Source organism: Canis lupus, chromosome 5, assembly GCF_011100685.1.
Source record: "Canis lupus familiaris isolate Mischka breed German Shepherd chromosome 5, alternate assembly UU_Cfam_GSD_1.0, whole genome shotgun sequence".
Taxonomy (NCBI): Eukaryota; Metazoa; Chordata; class Mammalia; order Carnivora; family Canidae; genus Canis; species Canis lupus.
This window is the reverse complement of record NC_049226.1, coordinates 81,734,338-81,751,097: the sequence shown is the minus strand read 5'-3', so window position 1 is coordinate 81,751,097 and position 16,760 is coordinate 81,734,338. Positions and strand designations below refer to the sequence as shown.

The 16,760-nt window shown below is 56.4% G+C and overlaps 1 protein-coding gene across 3 annotated transcripts in view; it reads right to left on the bottom strand.

Annotated features, from left to right (window-relative positions):
• The window catches only part of SMPD3 (sphingomyelin phosphodiesterase 3), an 82,453-nt gene that overhangs the window by 6,801 nt on the left and 58,892 nt on the right, over positions 1-16,760 (bottom strand). For 2 of the 3 annotated variants that reach the window (XM_038538512.1, XM_038538513.1), the window contains 3 exons: positions 5,974-7,503; positions 810-885; positions 531-686 (listed from right to left, as the gene is read on the bottom strand). In XM_038538512.1, coding sequence (XP_038394440.1) covers positions 531-686; positions 810-885; positions 5,974-7,299 — 1,558 coding nt within the window. In that variant the 5' untranslated portion in view covers positions 7,300-7,503. The remainder of the gene's footprint in view (positions 1-530; positions 687-809; positions 886-5,973; positions 7,504-16,760) is intronic. The other variant, XM_038538514.1, reaches the window with a different exon arrangement.

Genomic DNA, 16,760 nt, shown 5'->3' with positions numbered 1-16,760 from the left:
TAGACTAATGGTTAAAGGCATAATTGCCAGGGTTCAAATCCCAGTTCAACCACTTCCTGGCTGTGTGGCCTTGGCCTAATTACAGGCCTGTCTGGGTCTCTGCTTCCTCTCCCACCCCTGTAGATCAACACCCTGCTCACTCTCAGGGTTGTTCTGAGATTTAAATGAAACAGCCGGCCCACAAACAGCCTTTAGAATCGTGCCTGGTGCAAAGCAAGAGATGACGGAGGGCTTGGTGGGTAGAGCTAGCTGACTCGCCCATTGTCTGAGTTGCAGAGGCCCCGAGCCTTCTCTGTCAGAAGTTCATTTTTAGGGCATCTCTTTGTCTCCAGTCAGGAGGCCTCTGAGCTTTCTAGGCAGAGCGTGGGCTTTTCTCATTTTAGGATTTCTGGGGGGCAGAGAAATCATAGTCTTGCTAATATCTCACCCACATGCTCACGAGGAGCAGGAAGCTCTTCCAGCTGCATAACCCAAGCCTTTCCGGTTGTGACTGGAGCCCAGGCCCCGAGTGGGGAGGACCACCACTTCACCTGAGGAGCAGTTGTCAAAGTTAAGATCTCCGCAGATGACATCAAACGCCACCAGCTCCTCGGGGTTGGCTGTGCTGGACGAGGAGGTAGATTTTCGGAAATCAGCCAGCCAGTCCTGAAGCAGGTCCAGCTGCTCACACCGGATGGCACTGTCTTCTGTGGGGCAGAAGCATAGAGACCAGGTGGTGGAGCTGCCATCAGAACCCACCCCGGCACCTGTCCCAGCGCACAGGAGGCAGATCGCCCTCCCCATGGAAAGCACGGGCCACCAGATCCTACCTGGCAGGGCATGCAGGTGTGTGCAGGAGATGTACCCGACAATTCTTTGGTCCTGAGGTGTGCTTCCCACCTGCACCTGTTGTGGGGGAGGGGAGGTGTTGATGATGAAATCATTATTGCTCTGAGTACAAGCTCATCTCTGTCAGCTCCTGGCTAGCCTGGGCCCAGGAAGGAACAGCACATGTCATGCTTCTAGGACCTTCTGGTGCAGTGTGGGAAGCAGATGTATAAAGAAATACCAGCCTATGGTATGGTAAGTGCCACTAGCAATTCATGCAAAGCTTTATGGGAGGAAAGATGAAGTCACTGCTGATTTCCTCCCTGTAACCCTGCCATCTCCTGGTTACCAGAGTGTCCGTGTGGACGACCCTCACGTGCCAGCTCCTTAGTTCCTTGTCCACTCCTGTCTGATAGTTCTTTTCCTCTTCCCTCAGTCACAGCCTAGACCTGATCCCACCCCTCCAAAGTCCAAGTCAGGTTCCCCTCTGGGAGCAGCCCCGCTGCAGAGCCTTGACATCCTTCCTGACACTGTGAGAGGACCCTGCCCTCTGTTCTTTCCCCAGTCTCTGCCCCTGTGGCTTCATGAGAAGCCCCTTCATCTGCTTTTTTGGCAGTGTGGTTCCTGTTGGTTCCCCGATCTGGGATGATAGCTGTGGCCTGTGTCTCTACGGCACCCAAGTCATGGGCCTCTACCCAGAGCCCAGTTCTCCTTTCTCCGCAGCAGCCTCTGCAGGCCTTCATGCTGCACTGGCCCCGACCTCCGTCTTTGCCTGCTGCTCATCACTGGAGATAGACTCTGGGGGAGGGGTGGAGTAGGGCGGGATGGCTCCCCTGAGACTCCCTGCCCAAGTGCAGATGATCCTGGGGGCTGTCTCCACAGGCTGCTGTAACGACATCACAGACAACTCGAAACAGCACCCAGTGGTGACCCTGATGCCAGCCTGAGCCCTTGTCAAGGCTATGGTCATAGAAGTAAGGGAGGGCTGCCCAGCTGGCCACTCTCCCAGGCCCTCTGGTCATGGCACAGCTGCTAGAGGCCACAGTGGGAGAGTCCCCTCTCCCTGCCAGGCATTCTCCCTTGGATCATCGGTGGGTGCCTTTCCTCAGAGGTCTCTGGTTGGTTCCTTCTCTTTCTCTCTGGGCTTTCCTCCCACCTGATTCTCAGTAGTCTTCCTCGAACTTCTTTAATCCATTCCAGAATGGGTTTTCTGTAATGATGATATCCAGGACCCTGGGAACTCCCCAGGGAAGGTAACTGTAGAAGCCAGTTCTTGGCTGACGGATGTATATCTGCTGAACATGACCCTGCCCATCATCCAACTAAGAGTGGCCTGGACTTGCCACTACTGCCACATCATGGGCCCACAACTCTGGGATCTTTGGGAGGCTTCCAGCTTTCTTTGTGCTGCCAAAGTAAGGTTGGCATTATTCTCCTCCATACGGGTTTCCACATCATTAGGTATTCTTAGCTTTCTATAGCTCTTCATCTCCTTTCCTGACCTGGATGGATGCACATCTCTCCTTTCCCAGTCCCCGGTGGAATGAACATCTGGTTACTTGATAATGGGCAGGGCAGCCAGGATTTGGGGCTGTTTATCAACTCCCATGTTTTCCATTCACCCCTTGCCCACAATCCAGACCCCAGCCTCTCGGCCTTTCAGTACCGCCAGCCCCTGGAATGTCTCGGAAGTCACATACTATTGATGTGCTCTGTTGCAAAAACACAACACACTTTTAAAAACCAACAATGCCCCCAAAGGCCACACGATGGCGCTCTTGCCCCCTGCATTCATGGGGCAATGCAGTTCCCCCTCAATAATAAGACACTGAGCACTAGTGCTTGGTGCTTCATGGACACCGCCTTGCTAGAGCCTTAGGACAGGTCTCACGGAAGGCTATACTAAGATTATACCAGAATTGACTTGGAGTTACGAGGCTTGGTTGGCTGAGGCAGGTTCATGTCTGATATTTGCTGCCCCTAGTCCAGCTCCTCACCCTACTCCGCTTCCTCAACTCCTGGTGACTTGGCAGGCTTTTCACCCATTTGAGGGTCTTACTGTGTCAGTCAGCCCCTCACTCACTCAGCACTTGGGGTCCCTGCCCTCACGGAGGAGGTACTGCTTGGCCCTCCCTCTGCTCCGCAGGGGAACTGCCCAGAGGGAGGGAAGACACAGCAGCAAGGCCCTGGCAGCAAGTACCTCCGCCCCTCTCTCAACTTCCCAGCTCTCCGTGAGCCCAGTCAGCTGCCAGGATCCACTTCACTACTGCGTGCTTAGACGGATTGATTCTGCTCCGGCTTGAGTCCTCGGAGCTCCAGAGATTTGTGTTTCTCTTGCAAAAACAATCACACTGAGAGGCCTTTGCATCTTGGTGGGCGAAGACTGTCAACAGAGAAGGGGCCCAGACCCAGAATCAGGTTCTCCCACACGTGAGGCAGCAGCAATTCCAGTCCCTTCCTTCTCAGGATGCGACAGTAGCAGGAAGGCACATTTTCCTCAGGCATAGATGTGCCACAGAGTAAGTGGTGGGGGGAGGAGGAATGTAGATGGAGGGAGCATGGGCCTCCACCTGCAGTCACAACCCACGGCTGCTGTCTTCCAGGCCCCCAGCCCCTTGGGGACTGGCCTGTCTCCCAAAACCTCATTTATTTCACTCCTCCAGGCAGGAGAAACAGGCACGCTTTCACCAACAGATGAGCTGGGTCTGCTGTGTATATAGGGCCCAAATGGCCCATTTTAATTTCTGTCTGACCAGAGAGATAGGCAGCGAGATGCTGGGGACAAGGGCTGAGGAACCTACGGAGGGAAAGCTGGCTTGTGCCAGCTGTGCTCTAAAAGCTCCACAAGGGTGGTGTGGCCAAACCAGGGTGGGACCAGGACAAGGGGAGTGGGGCATGGATGCCCCTGGGGGGTGGGATGCTGGAGCAGAGCCCAGGGTAGGTGGAGTGGCCCAGTGGAAGGCTGGGCCTCTCCGTGGGGCAGCACAACATGGACAGCAGGAGTCAGACCTGGGACCTGAGGCAGATGGGGTGGGAAGGGGAAAGACAGCCCAAAACACAGGCAGATGGGGAGAAATGGCATCCTGGGCTATGATCATGCAGCTGGGGATGTAGAGTGGACCCAGACGTATTTGAAAAGTGAAATTAGGGGCAGTCCGGGTGGCTCAGCAGTTTAGCGCCACCTTCAGCCTGGGGTGTGATCCTGGAGACCCGGGATCGAGTCCCACGTTGGGCTCCCTGCATGGAGCCTGCTTCTCCCTCTGCCTGTCTCTCTCTATGTCTCTCATGAATAAATGAATAAGATCTTTTTAAAAAGAAAAAGAAGAAAGAAAGAAAGAAAGAAAGAAAGAAAGAAAGAAAGGAAGGAAGGAAGGAAGGAAGGAAGGAAGGAAGGAAGGAAGGAAGGAAGAAAGAAAGGAAGAAAGAAAGAAAGAAAGAAAGAAAGAAAAGTGAAATTAGGAGCCTGGATAGAGGGGAGGGGCTCAGGGCACAGGCAGGAGTCAAGGTGGGGATGGTGGAACCTGGCTGATGGGGATGGGCAGACAAGTGAACGAGGACTGTGTCCAGGAGGCAGCGGGACACAGAGCTGGGGGCTCAGGAGAGAGATGCGGGCTGGGACAAACGTGAGAACCGTCAGCACGTGTGGAAATGGAATCTGTGGAGTGACTTCCCTGGGGCGGTGTGTGGGGCTGGCCGTGGTGACCACTTGGAAATGAAGAGGCCTACCTACGTGGGGTCAGGTCGTCCTGCTATCAGGGCTGCCACCCCTTAGCTTGGGCTGAGAGCTGGGCAGAAGGCAGGAGGCCTGCCACGTGCTGCGAGACCTAAGAGGTGGGAGAGAAGTTGCAAACTGGGTTTTATGTGGAATATCTTGATTTTTTAAATGTTGGCCAACACAGGAAAAGTTTTACTGATGTGGACCAAATTAAACAAATCTGCAGACCAGTTTTAGGCTAAGGAGCTGAAGGAGCGTCAGCAGTTAAAGGCTGGGTAGGTGACCAGGACCCTGGAAGGAATGACCAGAGAGGTGAGAAGAAAGTCCACAGCAGAGGGACCCTCCAAAGAGACTATTGTGATCCTGGTGGGCATGGTGGTCAGGGTGCCAGACCCAGGAGGGAGATGAGGGTGTGGGCTGGGGGCGGGGGCAAAGGGGGGTCCCCAGCCACGAACCATCTGTGGTAAAGTGGGTGGAAGGAAGAAGGTACGTTCTCATCCTGAGCTTGACAACATATCCCCTCCTTCCCCAGAAAGTCACTCCAGCTGCTGAGACAAAAATATATCCGCGGAACAGAACATTGATGAACCATATGCCAAAATGAGGAGGTAAGAGGAGTTCATTCAATTTCAGCCTCTCAGGCTATGAATGGGGAGTCAAGGACCCCCAGCTCTGGGCCCGCAGAGTCACACATGAACCACTGAGCACTTGGAAGTGGAGTCTGGGTCCTGTAGCAACGGGCCAAACGTTGCTTCCCGAAACTCTGGAAACACTAAGAGTGGCTTTTGCTTAGGGAACAAAAAGCCAACACTCGGAGGGTGTCAGGCTCAGTAGAAGATAACGGGTAATGACCAAATTACCATGGTCTAAAAACTCCTCCAATTGCATCCAAATTAGCAGAAATAATTATGATTCACTTTAATTAGTGACTATGGAAGTGAAGCCTTGGGCTGTTGGGCAGAGTGCCTGGCACAGCAGCTGCATGACAGCCAGCAGGGAGGGGGCAGCTGGCCAAAGAGGCTGCAGGCCTTTGTGAGCCGGCGTTTGCCCCTTAACGGACTGGGGGCCCCTGCCTCCTCCTCTTCCCTTTATCTCTGCCACCACTGCTGCCCACCTTCACCACCGGCCAGGCACCACAAGAACCCTCCGGCCTCAAGCTCGCTCCCTACCCCATGAGGGTGTGCACCATGTTGCCCCCACTTCCAAATGAGGAGATAAAGGCTCAGAGATCTGAGGAACTTGCCCCCTTAAGAGCACCTGGCCAGGTTGGTCTGAGCCTGGACCCTCCACCCTTGTCTCTGAGCTGGGCGCCCACCCGTTCAGCTCCACGAAAGGCCTCGCCTGCCCCCCAGCACTCCAAGAGCCTAAGGACCCCTGGCTGCCACCCTCATCCCCTGGTGCCTCTACGACAGGCTGATGTGCGCCCCAAGGTCAGGGCCACGGCCTCCTACCTTGAGAAACAGCGCTCCTTTGGAGGCCAGGCCGTCGGAGCGCCGCCCGTTGGGGTAACAGTGATAGGCCACGTCCATGATTGGGTAGCGGCTGGCGAAGAAGAGGCCACTGTTGAGAAACTTGAAGCTGCAGCAGCCTTGGCAGCCGTACACCCCGACGTCATACAGAATGTACTCGAAGTAGCCGTGCAGCTGGTCTTTCAACTTGGCGGCTGCCCGCTTGTCAAACACCTCCTGCAGGCACAGGAAGTCCAGGTTGGCGGGGAAGAAAGCGGAGACCTCGTGGTCAAAGGCCTCGTCCGGGTGCCGCCTCCTGCGCGCGGCCGCCTTCTTCACCCCGGAGGCCTTGTAGGGGAACTTGCTGTTGGTGGCGCCAGGCTCCCCGCTGCCACCGCCGTCCGCCGCGGCCCGCGTCTTCACCAGGGACTCCCTGGAGGCCGAGGGGCTGCCCAGGCTCCCCGAGTCCCCGTCCCGCTGGCTGTGGTTGGGCGTCTGGCCCTGTGGGCTCCCGCCAGCCCCGTTCCTGGTCTGGCCCCCGGCGGCAGGGTCATCAGCTTCGGGGGGCCGGCCCCCCTCTTCACCTCCGATGCGCACAATGCAGGCGTCCTCAAGGCCAACCCCCTCGGCCGGGTCCCCGGAGGCCGGGCCGTTGGCAGCCTCTTCACTGGGGTGACGCCCGCCGTCCCCCTTGTATTCCACAGAGGCCGTCCTCTTAATGCTCCCAGGGACGGCCCGGGCCACGCCATCACTGCCCTGCGGTGACACCAGGCTGCTGAAGCTGGCCGCGCTGATGGAGGTGTTGGTGGGCGAGTCGATGTAGATTTTTATCTGGGGCCGACTGGCCCCGTTTCGGATTCTCTGTCCGATCTCTCTGGCCCGCGCTTGGGTGTTAAAAACGTTGTTGAGCCTGGCCAGCGAGTCAGGGAGGAGGCAGAGGTTGGCAGTGGCGAAGCAGAAGCTTTTGCCAGGGCCTGTACCCTTCCATTCACTGAGCAGCGCCGCCCCACTAGCCGAGCCCTGGTCCTCCAGCCGGGAGTAGATGTAGGGTCGGCGGGCAGACTGCAGTGGGGACCAGAGGAGGAACCCAACAAAGGCGAAGGGCAGCGAGGCAACCAGAAGGGCCAGGTAGATGGGCGTGAAGAGCACGGTGCAGAGCAGCTGGAGGTAGCACGGGTCGTCCGCCCGCTGGCGCTTCTCATAGGTGGTGGGTATGAAGGAGGCCACGAGCCGGTCCGCCAGCCAGTAGCATGGGAAGAGGAGAGCCCAGGACACGGCGTGCAGGGCGGACAGACAGCTATTGGGAAAGGGAGCCGTGTACAAAACCATCGCAGCTCACTGGGCGCCGCAGCCGGCCCTACTACATGGTGTCCGTGGCAGCGCGGGCACTTTCCTGTGAGGGGTGGGCGAGTGGGGGAGCAGGTGCAGGAGGGGTCACCTCCTGGTGAGATGCGTCTCTGGGTGGTCAGTGGTGAGTGTTGGCCAGCCAGTCATGGTTCACCTCAGTGGGCCATACTGGGCCTGCAGGGGAACCTGGAAGATAGAAAGTAAGTGGCTTGACTCATCCTTAATGGAGCAGGTGGGATGCTGGGGCCACTCCCTCCCTTCACCCTGTTCCTGTCTCCCCCATCAGAATTAGGAGTATTCTGTTTGCCTGTGTGTATTTGCTTTTCTTTTCTTTTTTTTTTTTCTATTTTATTTTATTTTAAAGGATTTATTTATTTATTCATGAGGTATACACAGAGAGAGGCAGAGACACAGGCAGAGGGAGAAGCAGGCTCCCTGCAGGGAACCTGAATAGAACTCCATCCCAGGACCCCAGGGATCATGACCTGAGCCAAAGGCAAATGCTCAACCACTGAGCCACCCAGGTGCCCTGTGTGTTTGGTTTTCTTGCAGTAACCAACTTGGTGACGTGACCCTCTCTAGCTGTCCATCTTGATCTTGTGACCTAATTGCTTAAAAACAGACCCTGGATTTTGGGAGCAGCCTAGCTTTGTGGGCATTTGGGAGGCAGCCTGGGGGATCCTGGAGGATGCCCAGGCCTAACACTGGCCTGAAGCAGCCAGAAGTGTTTTTGGAACAGGTAAGGGGTGACCCTGGTTCAGAAGAGCCACAAACAGAGCCACTTGTCACTGAGTATCCTTCAGGTCAGGACAGAGGGAGCAAATGGTGAGAAAAGGGGCCAGAGAGTCCCAGGGTTGGGGGGGAAATACAGCTGGCAAGACCCCGGAGAGAGGGGCTTTAGCCACAACCAGCTCTCACTGCACCCCATCCTCCATCATGAGACTACTCTTACACTCCCACTCCTGCTGTCCCCCCCAGAAATCCCCGACCAACGAGGATCTAGGTACTGCGGGGGCCTTACCAACTTTCTGGAATGATGGTCCCTGTGACTTTTGGAGAAGCGTCCTGGGGCTGTGAGGATCTGGCCCAAGCTTCTCCCCTAAGCCTGAGATCCAGCCCCAGTGCCCAGCTGAGGCCCATCGCTGGAGGACTGAGTCCACCCCAGGTTCCTGTCCCAGCCGGTGCCTGAGCCTCATTCCAGGCCCCAGGGCCCTGCCTAGCAGAGGCCCCCAGCTGCAGTTACAGCACTGAATGTAGAATTGATAAAAACAAGAGTCTGGAGTGTTTGCCCAACCTCCAGAGACCCGTCGTGATCATTCTGCAGTGAAGCTAGTATAAGCATAATCTAGAGTCTTTGTTACCAGATCTGCGGGGGGTTCATTTCCTGCTCACTGTCCCACTGACCCAGTCCAGCTTCTGCCCTGGTGCCATGGGGGTCTGTGCTCATGTTCCAGCCATCCTAGCCCCACTGCCTGTCTTCCTCCTGCCTCCCTGGCCCCTCCAGCCGGAACCCGGGTGCCACGTGGGTTTAGCCCCTGTGCTGGTCCATGACTGCATCATGCTTCACCCACTTTCTCGGCTTTCTCTCCATCAGGCCATCTTCCACACAGGGGCTGGAGGGATTTTATCTAATCTGACTGTCCGTCAGATACCCCAAACCCTCTAAAGCCTCTCTTGGCCCTTTCTGGGGTGTTTAGTCTCCTAGCCAGGCCAGCCGTGTCTGCAGCCCCACCTCCAACTGTGCCCTCTCCCACTCGGGGAGATGTGGCTTCCTGCCTGTGCCCTGCCCCTGCCCTAGCTCATCCCTTCGCTTCTAAGACTCAGCTCACAAATCACCTCCTCAGAGAGGCCTTCCCCACCCCCGGCCCCTCTTTGCCGGGTGGCTTAGGTATAGCCACTGGGGGCTCCTGGCCCCCATTGTACACAGCCTGGTCTCTGCAGCTCTAGGTCAAAAATGCTCATGGAACACGGCCACCTCCCCAGCAGACCAGGAGCTTCCCAAAAGAAGGGGTTGCACTGAGAGCTTGGTGGGTCCTGGGGCTGCAGCAACGGAGCTCAAGAAATGGGTGGGTGAATGGAGGTCGCTGTCTCCAGGCCTGAGGCGCACCTGTCACCTAAGGGCACCTCCATGGCTGTGTCTCCAGGGCTGATTTAGTGGGGATGGGGTGCTCGTCCCAGACCAGAGCTTAATGTCTAAGATGAACCTTAGCTGGTGTCGGTGTCTCGTTCTGGAGGATACATTTCACAAGGATTTTTCTTTCTTCAGGGGGAAATCCCTTTGAAGAAAACACTAGAAGGTTACAGTTTGGGGAAGCAGGTGTGTCTACTCAGACCACAGCTGTCTGGCCAGGAGCCACGGGAAACAGTTCCTTGCAGACAGCTTTGCACTGCACCTCGGCTTAATCTGGGAAATGCCATGCCATCTGCCTGGGGCACAGGGACCATGTGGCTTTGTCTGGTGCTGTAGTAGAAAGGCCTCTCACCCAGGTGTGGGCAATGAGGCTCACTGTCAAGGACGTTGGTGAGGCCAGAGGGCCAGCCACTGGGTCCCTCTCCCCTTCCCCATGGGGCAGGGGTTGAGGAAGCTGTTTCAGAGAGGATGGGAGGAGACCCCTGACATCTGCCTTGGAGTCCCAGACCAGACAGTGACCTTCACCACCTGCTCCACACCCAGCCCAAGTCCTGGTCTCTCTCTGAAGGCCAGGCTCTGTGTGAGGGCTGTCCTAACCTCAATGGCCTTGACTTTGGGGTCTGCTGATTCAGAGGTCTGTGAACTTAGGCAAGGCTCTGGGTCTGGGGCCCTGAGACCAATTTTATAATGACAGTGGCTGAAATTGGAGGGTTTGTTGCAGGCTTGCTGACCCTCTGTGCACATGATTTTTACCCCCCCAGCAGAGCTGTGTCACCACTGTGGCCCAGAGCTCATGGCTAAGTACTTAGAGGGACTAGTGGCTGTCCAGAGTCCTCCCATGCCTGCCATTTGACAGACTTACTTATTCTTTCTTTAAAATCCCAGCCATTTCATTTGAATTTAACCTGAAGTTGGGGTAACAGCCTACTGGTTCCATCCGTGCCGGTGGGTTTGGCTACCTTCGGCACAGCGGGCCTGCTCATGGCAGTGTGTGGAGGGCCAGCTTCAGACTGGCTGGAGTGAAAGCTATGGAAGAGGGCGCAGAGCTGCCTGCATCAACCAGAACTAGAGGAAGGAGTGGCAGGTCCTGGCCCTGCAGGTGGGGACAGTGGCTTGGGATGGTGTCTCCCAAGGCTCCAGCAGCCACTACAGCTGGCACCAAGGTGCTGGGGGTAGGGGTCTAGGCCAGACTTCTGGGGACCTCCAGACACCACCCCCAAGTGCATGGAGGGGGCCCACACCTAGGTCTTCTTAGCTCTTCCCTCCTCTCCCAGTGGCCCAAGATCACCGGCCCAGCCTGGCCAACACCATCTTCACCTGAGTGCCTATCCCACCCCATCACTGTCCCCCAGTCCTCCATCTCAGGCCAGAATGTGCCTGGTGCTCAGAAGAGCTGATTACACCTTCCCTTTGGTGGTCCATTATCTTGGAGGAGGAGACAACCCTAAGACAACCCCAACTCTTTGCCCAACCCCACCCCCGAGGGGTCCCTCTCACCCTCGAGGTGGATGCAAACTCTCTTCATCACAGGGCCCCTGAGAGAAATTGCCAAACCTTCTGTTCTCCCTGTGGCTCATCCCTCACACTGGCCGGGCAGGGCGGGGATCCCTCTTCAGCTGCCCTGTGTCCACCTCACCTCTGTGGTGGCTCCAGAGACCCTTCTGGGCAAGCTCCCTCCCAGCCCCGCCTGCAGTGGCAGTGAGTGGCCCGGCCTGACCTTTCTGCCTCTCCTGGGCTGGCCGTAGGAATGGTTTTGGTCTCCATTCAGGCCTCGGTGGGTGCGAGGCGGCTGGCAGCCCCGGGGCCACCACAGCGCTCCTCCAGGGTGTAGCAGAGCTGAGCATCCCAGCTCTTCGTGGCTGCCGGGCCCTCGTGCCCACGCCGCACCCGCCCGCCATCCCCAGGGCCCTGGGCAGAAGGCCCCCCAGCTGCTGCCCGCCCGCCCGCCCGCTCCCGCGCGGTCCCTGCATCTGTGCACGAGGCTGCTGACGCACTTGACACAGAGGGGATTGCTACCAATGGAGCCAGTTTCTAAAGCTCTGTGGTTAATTATTTTGTCTCAGTGAAATGAAAGGAGGATAAACAAACAACAACACATTAATTAGTCTGATCTGCACTTTCCCCGTGAAAGAGGGGAGTGGGGGCGAAACTCCAGAGGCTGGGAACTTCCCAGAGAGCTTTACAGTCCTCGGGGGGCACCCAGTCTGCACCTGTGGGCCCTTTGTCTTGTCTGTCCGCCCTCGGTGGGGCAGGACAGTGTGGGTGGCCCGGCCCAGGCTCAGCCTCCTGGCGAGGAACGCCCCACACCCCGTTCTCCATCTTTACCAAGCAGAGTCCACCATGGGCGTCTCTGATGGGGGTGACAGGTCCCTCAAAGCCACATGAGCTGTAGCCACTCGATCCCACACGCTGGATTGCCCTTTCAGTTTCTTTTTTAAAGTAATAGTCACTCCTGGGTTTCTCCCCATTATGAGTCCTGGCGTTGGCTTCCTGGTTGCTCAGGATGTCCCCTCCTCCCCCGCTTGCCCAGTGCCCCAGTCTCCAGAGCTGGGCTTGGGTCCCAGACACCCTCAGGTCCTCGTGGTCACTCCGGAGCCCTAGGATCAGTGTCGGAGGCTACCTAGGGCCCCAAGAGGGGGCTCCTGGGAGTCAAGCTGTCCTAGAAGTGGAGACCTCAGGCTGGCCCCCTCACTCCCTGCTGCACCGATGCTCAGCTTGCACTCAGGGGTCAGGCTCGCTGAGCCTATCTCATGATCTCTGACGTGGGGTCAGCAATACCTGCCTCCAGGGCTAATCAGGAGGACTTATCCCTCCCTACCTCCCCTCCTCTTCCTTGTGGGCCTCCTCAGCTGAGCTTGGCTCCTCTGTGTTCTGGCTGCTTACACCCTGATCTGTGGATTCAGTGGATTTTGAAGATGGGACAAGCTGGTTCTGCGCACTGTGCTGGGGGCAGTCTGAGCCCACCCACCAGTCCTCTAAGCTCCTAACTGCCCTTCAGATCCGCAGAGACCCATCCACCCTGTTGAGGCTCGAGCTGCCGGCCTTCATGGACATGTTCCTTTCCCCACAGCGAGGACCAGACTGGGCCTGACTGTGACGAGCAGCCCGGGCTGCAGGCCACGCTGGATAGAGGGAGCAGATCGGTTCACAGGCTGATCTACCTGGGAGGGCAACTTGCCCGGGGCAGTTCGGGACCCAGACAACTGTAAGTCCAGATGGGAGAGGAAGTGGTGGTCACAGGCTGGCCCGGGAGCTCATATATTGGCGACACCTGGCGAGGCATGGGGCGATGACAGAGAGAAGCTCCATACCAAAGTTTCTCCTGTGGGTTACTGGTATCTGTAGTGACTCGACCTGCAGCCACCACAGCACGGGGAAGGGGAGACTTGGACTGCTGCTCACAGGCCTAAGCCAAAGGTCCTCCCTCACACACCTCCCTGAGGGCTGGTTGCTGTCTCTTGGGGAGGGTGTCCACAGGACGCCTTGGTCAGGCCTGTCCTATTTGATGTTGAAGATGGCAGGGAGGTCCCCACCAGCCTGCTTGGGTAAGCTGCAGTGGACAGGCCCTCTGCTACTGGATACCACGTGAGCCTGGCACCAGGACACCCACCTCATGTCCCATCTCCCTGGGAAATGGACCTGGCGGGCATGCTGGTACATAAGACCTGCTGCACAGAGGATCAAAGGGTCCTAGGTGAGTGCTGACTTTGACTCTGAATTTCTCCTGCAGTGGGAAAGTGAGCAAGCCAGACCAGTTCTGCTGGCCAAGGCAAGCCCTGGCTCCTGTAAGGAAGCCTGAACCATCTTGAGAGATGTCTGAGCTTTGGAGAACTTTTGGGAAGTTGATGAGGGTCGGGAGTTGCCCCAGGCTGGGCAGAGGATGGAACCTGTCCCTCCTTCATAGCCCATCCCTCTGGTCCTCATGCCTGCTGAGCCTTCTCTTCCCAGCAGCTGGGCTGGGAATCCTGGAGCAGAGGGACCTCCTCCCATCCTCCCTGTGTCCACAGGCTCATGTCTAAACAGGCACTGGCCCAAGCCCCAGGTTTCTGCAGCAAAGACTGAGAGGATTGCTCCAATCCAATTACCCAAATGTGCTTGTATCCGCTGGTGGCGCCGGGATTGGGCCAGCCCATTTCTGCCTGGATGCCTGCCGCCTGGGGGTTGGCATAGCAACGGGAGCTCTGAGCTGCTGAAACTTAGAAGTCAACTGGTCACTAGGAGGACAGACTGAAGAGGATGCCTTTCTAATCCTTGAAAGTCACAGGAATGGAGTCTGGGGTCTGGCATGAACATGTGTGCTGTAGCAGCAGCTCCCAATGACCTAGGTATGCCAGGTAAATGCCCACTGACCCTTCTAGATCCAAAGCACCTGTTCCCTTATCTCTGAAGCCCTCCCCAACTTCTCCATCCCATCCATACCCTCCCTGCCCTGCACGCCCTCCAGCTGTCCCTCTAATCGGGCACGTGTCTATTTGCACGTCAGGCCCCCACCAGCAGCCCAGCAGTGCCTGATAGAGTCTCTGGCACCAGCACAGGCCCAAGTCCTAGCCTGCTCCACCCCTCTGGCGGTGGCAGACCCACTTTTGTCTGCCCCACTCCATCCCAAGGGGAGGGCAGTGAGCCACACTAGGTCCCTTGGCACCACCACCCCCCCGGCCCCAAGGTGAATGGTCATATGACCTAAACTTTCACTGGTGTTGTTACTGAACCCCATAGGAAAGAAGCCCGCATTTTCTCTGAGATGGAAGCATTAAGAGCCTGAAGCTTCTGGAGTCTTCCTTGAGAGTGAATCTAATTCAGAGGAAAACAGACCTTGGGGCTGGAAGGAGAGAGTCCTGGGGGCACTTGAGCTCCAGTTCTCCTGTGCCTGAAGACAACAACCCCAAGAGTTTCTAATCAGTGAGTTTGTGCATTACTCTTTTCTTTGCTCTAGTCAAAGTTGCATTTCTGTCACTTGCCACCAAAGGGATTCCACCTAATATATACCAGTGGCCCAATCTTTCTGAAGATTTGTCTTTGTCTCCTGGGCAAACTCCCCCACCCCGGCCTGTACACTGGACAAAGGGGGGCCTTTCTCCTGAGTCCCTGAAGGCCCTGTGAGACCGATGGCAGGAATCCGTGCCTATATGGCTTGAGCATCCCTCAGGAGATAGCAGTGCAGGTGTTACAAGCACAGAGTTGGTGTCAGATGTGCCAGGTTCAGGTCCTCCTGCTGGATATTGGGCAAGTTGTTTCACTGACTCTGAGCTGTAGTTTGCTCATCTGTTCTGCATACATGTGTGTGTCTCATGCATATACGCTATCTCAGGGTATGAACAACACTTAGAGCAGCACCTGCCACATCGCTAGTAATATTTTTGTTACTGTTGCTATTGTTAATTCCCTTGCTGCAGAGGCCCTCAGGATGGACCTGGAGTCCTCAAAGTTTCCTCCTTGTGTGAGTGGTTGCTGGACAAAGACGGTGCCCTGCTCTCCCAAACGAGGGGAAAGGATGGTACAGGGGAGGCAGGGGGCTCCATCTCCTGGCAGGACCGTCTGTTGGGGGCTGCTTATGCAAGCCCGAGTCACAGGCTTCTGCAGAAACCAGATGCAGGCAAAGGGGCCATAAAATTTTCAAAAAGATACTTTCTATGGGAGCTATTAATGCATCATGTGGTTTCTGAGAATAGGAACAGGCTGCAAGCAGCTCTGTGGCACTCCTTCAATCAGCCAGCCTCGGCATTTCCATGTCAGAACTCAGAAAGCCCAGATGAAGCTGATTCTTGCATGACTGGAAAGCAAATCTCAATCCACATTGGAGGTATATGTGCCAGGAGTGCTTGAATCAATTTAATATTTAAAACAGCGGTACTCCTGGGCTTAAGACCTTTTGTTGCAGTGATATGGGGCAGTTGCCCTGAGACCATGGACTCCATCATAGGATGGGGCTGTTTGGGGATCTGGCCACCCTACCCTTTCCTGTCTGCCATTCCAGAATCATCCATTGGTGACCAGAAAGGGGGCCATTGAGGAGAAGGCTGGATGGTGGCTGGCACCTAAATCCCCACCTGAGCTGTCCTGAGTGGCATCTTCTCTCATTCCCACATACCCCTGTATTACACTCAAGAACCTGCCTTCAGCCTATGTTTGCTTAGGTCTGCTGGAAGCTGAAGCCCACAGGGCTCCTTGGCAGTCCTGTGCCCTGATGGAGGCTGAGCCCAGGGTAGGGGGAGCCTGGGGGCAGGGCTTCCTCCTTGATGAAAATCGGATCTAACGTCACTAACATCATTCCAGGCTCTCCTCCATATGGGCACTGACAGGGCAGCTCCAGGGGAGGACTGGAGCAGGAAGTCGTAACTACCGAAGGGGAGGCTTTAAAACATCCTTAAGCGAGGTCCAGGTCAGGAGGCCACGTGTCAACCACTGAACATCTAGAATGGCACGGGCCTTCTGTCACCAGTCGTCTGAACCTGCCCAGTGCTGAGGTCTGTGCCTGAGCTGGTCCTCACACACGGACATGAGCAGGGGGTCCTGGAACGCCCCAGCAGGTCACGTCGCCTGCCTCAGGGGAGCTCTGTGGTGCCCACTGCGTGCCTGGTTGAGTGCCAGCATGCACACGCTTTCAGCTGGCCAGCCCCACCTCCACCCCGAGGAGAGGCCCTCCCCGGGCATGGAGGCCAGGAGGGATCTCACTCTTCTCGGGCTCTGCTACTGGGGCTGCTGTCCCCGCAAAGTCCCTGCTTCCCTGCTGATGTTAATGGTTCATGAGCTGAACAAGGCTTGGAACATCCTTTGCTTAAGAAGAAATGACAACATACTTTCTGTGGGAGTAGAACTTTAAATACAAGTCCACACAAATGGTAGGATTTCTGCAGACCCAGCATTCAGCTGCATTTCAAGTACAGCATTTCCTCCTGGAATGGATTGGCCGACTGAGCGGTGTGTAGGCATTTCAAGGCACCAAAGAACACAGAGGAAGACAACAAACCTTCCTAAAACAGAACAGACTTGCTAAAATTCTTCTGAAGGGAATCATTTCACATTCAGCCTAAAGTTTTCCGTGCAAAGAACATTTAACAAACCCAAGTCCTAGAGGAGAATTTATGCAGAGATTAAAAAGCAAATCGGTGTGAATGAGTAAATAAAATGAGGCGTCAGCATCTCGCCAGGCCTCTCTGCAGCCCTGGGCAGCTGGGCCCAAGGGCGGGGCTTCCTGGGCAGAGGCTGGGTCTCATTCACCAGCCAGCGCTCAGGCCCCTGTCCCGGGCCCTCTCAGAGGCTATGCTCCAGTCCTCCCTCGCACGCAGTACTACTGGAGCCCTTGGCTCTGACA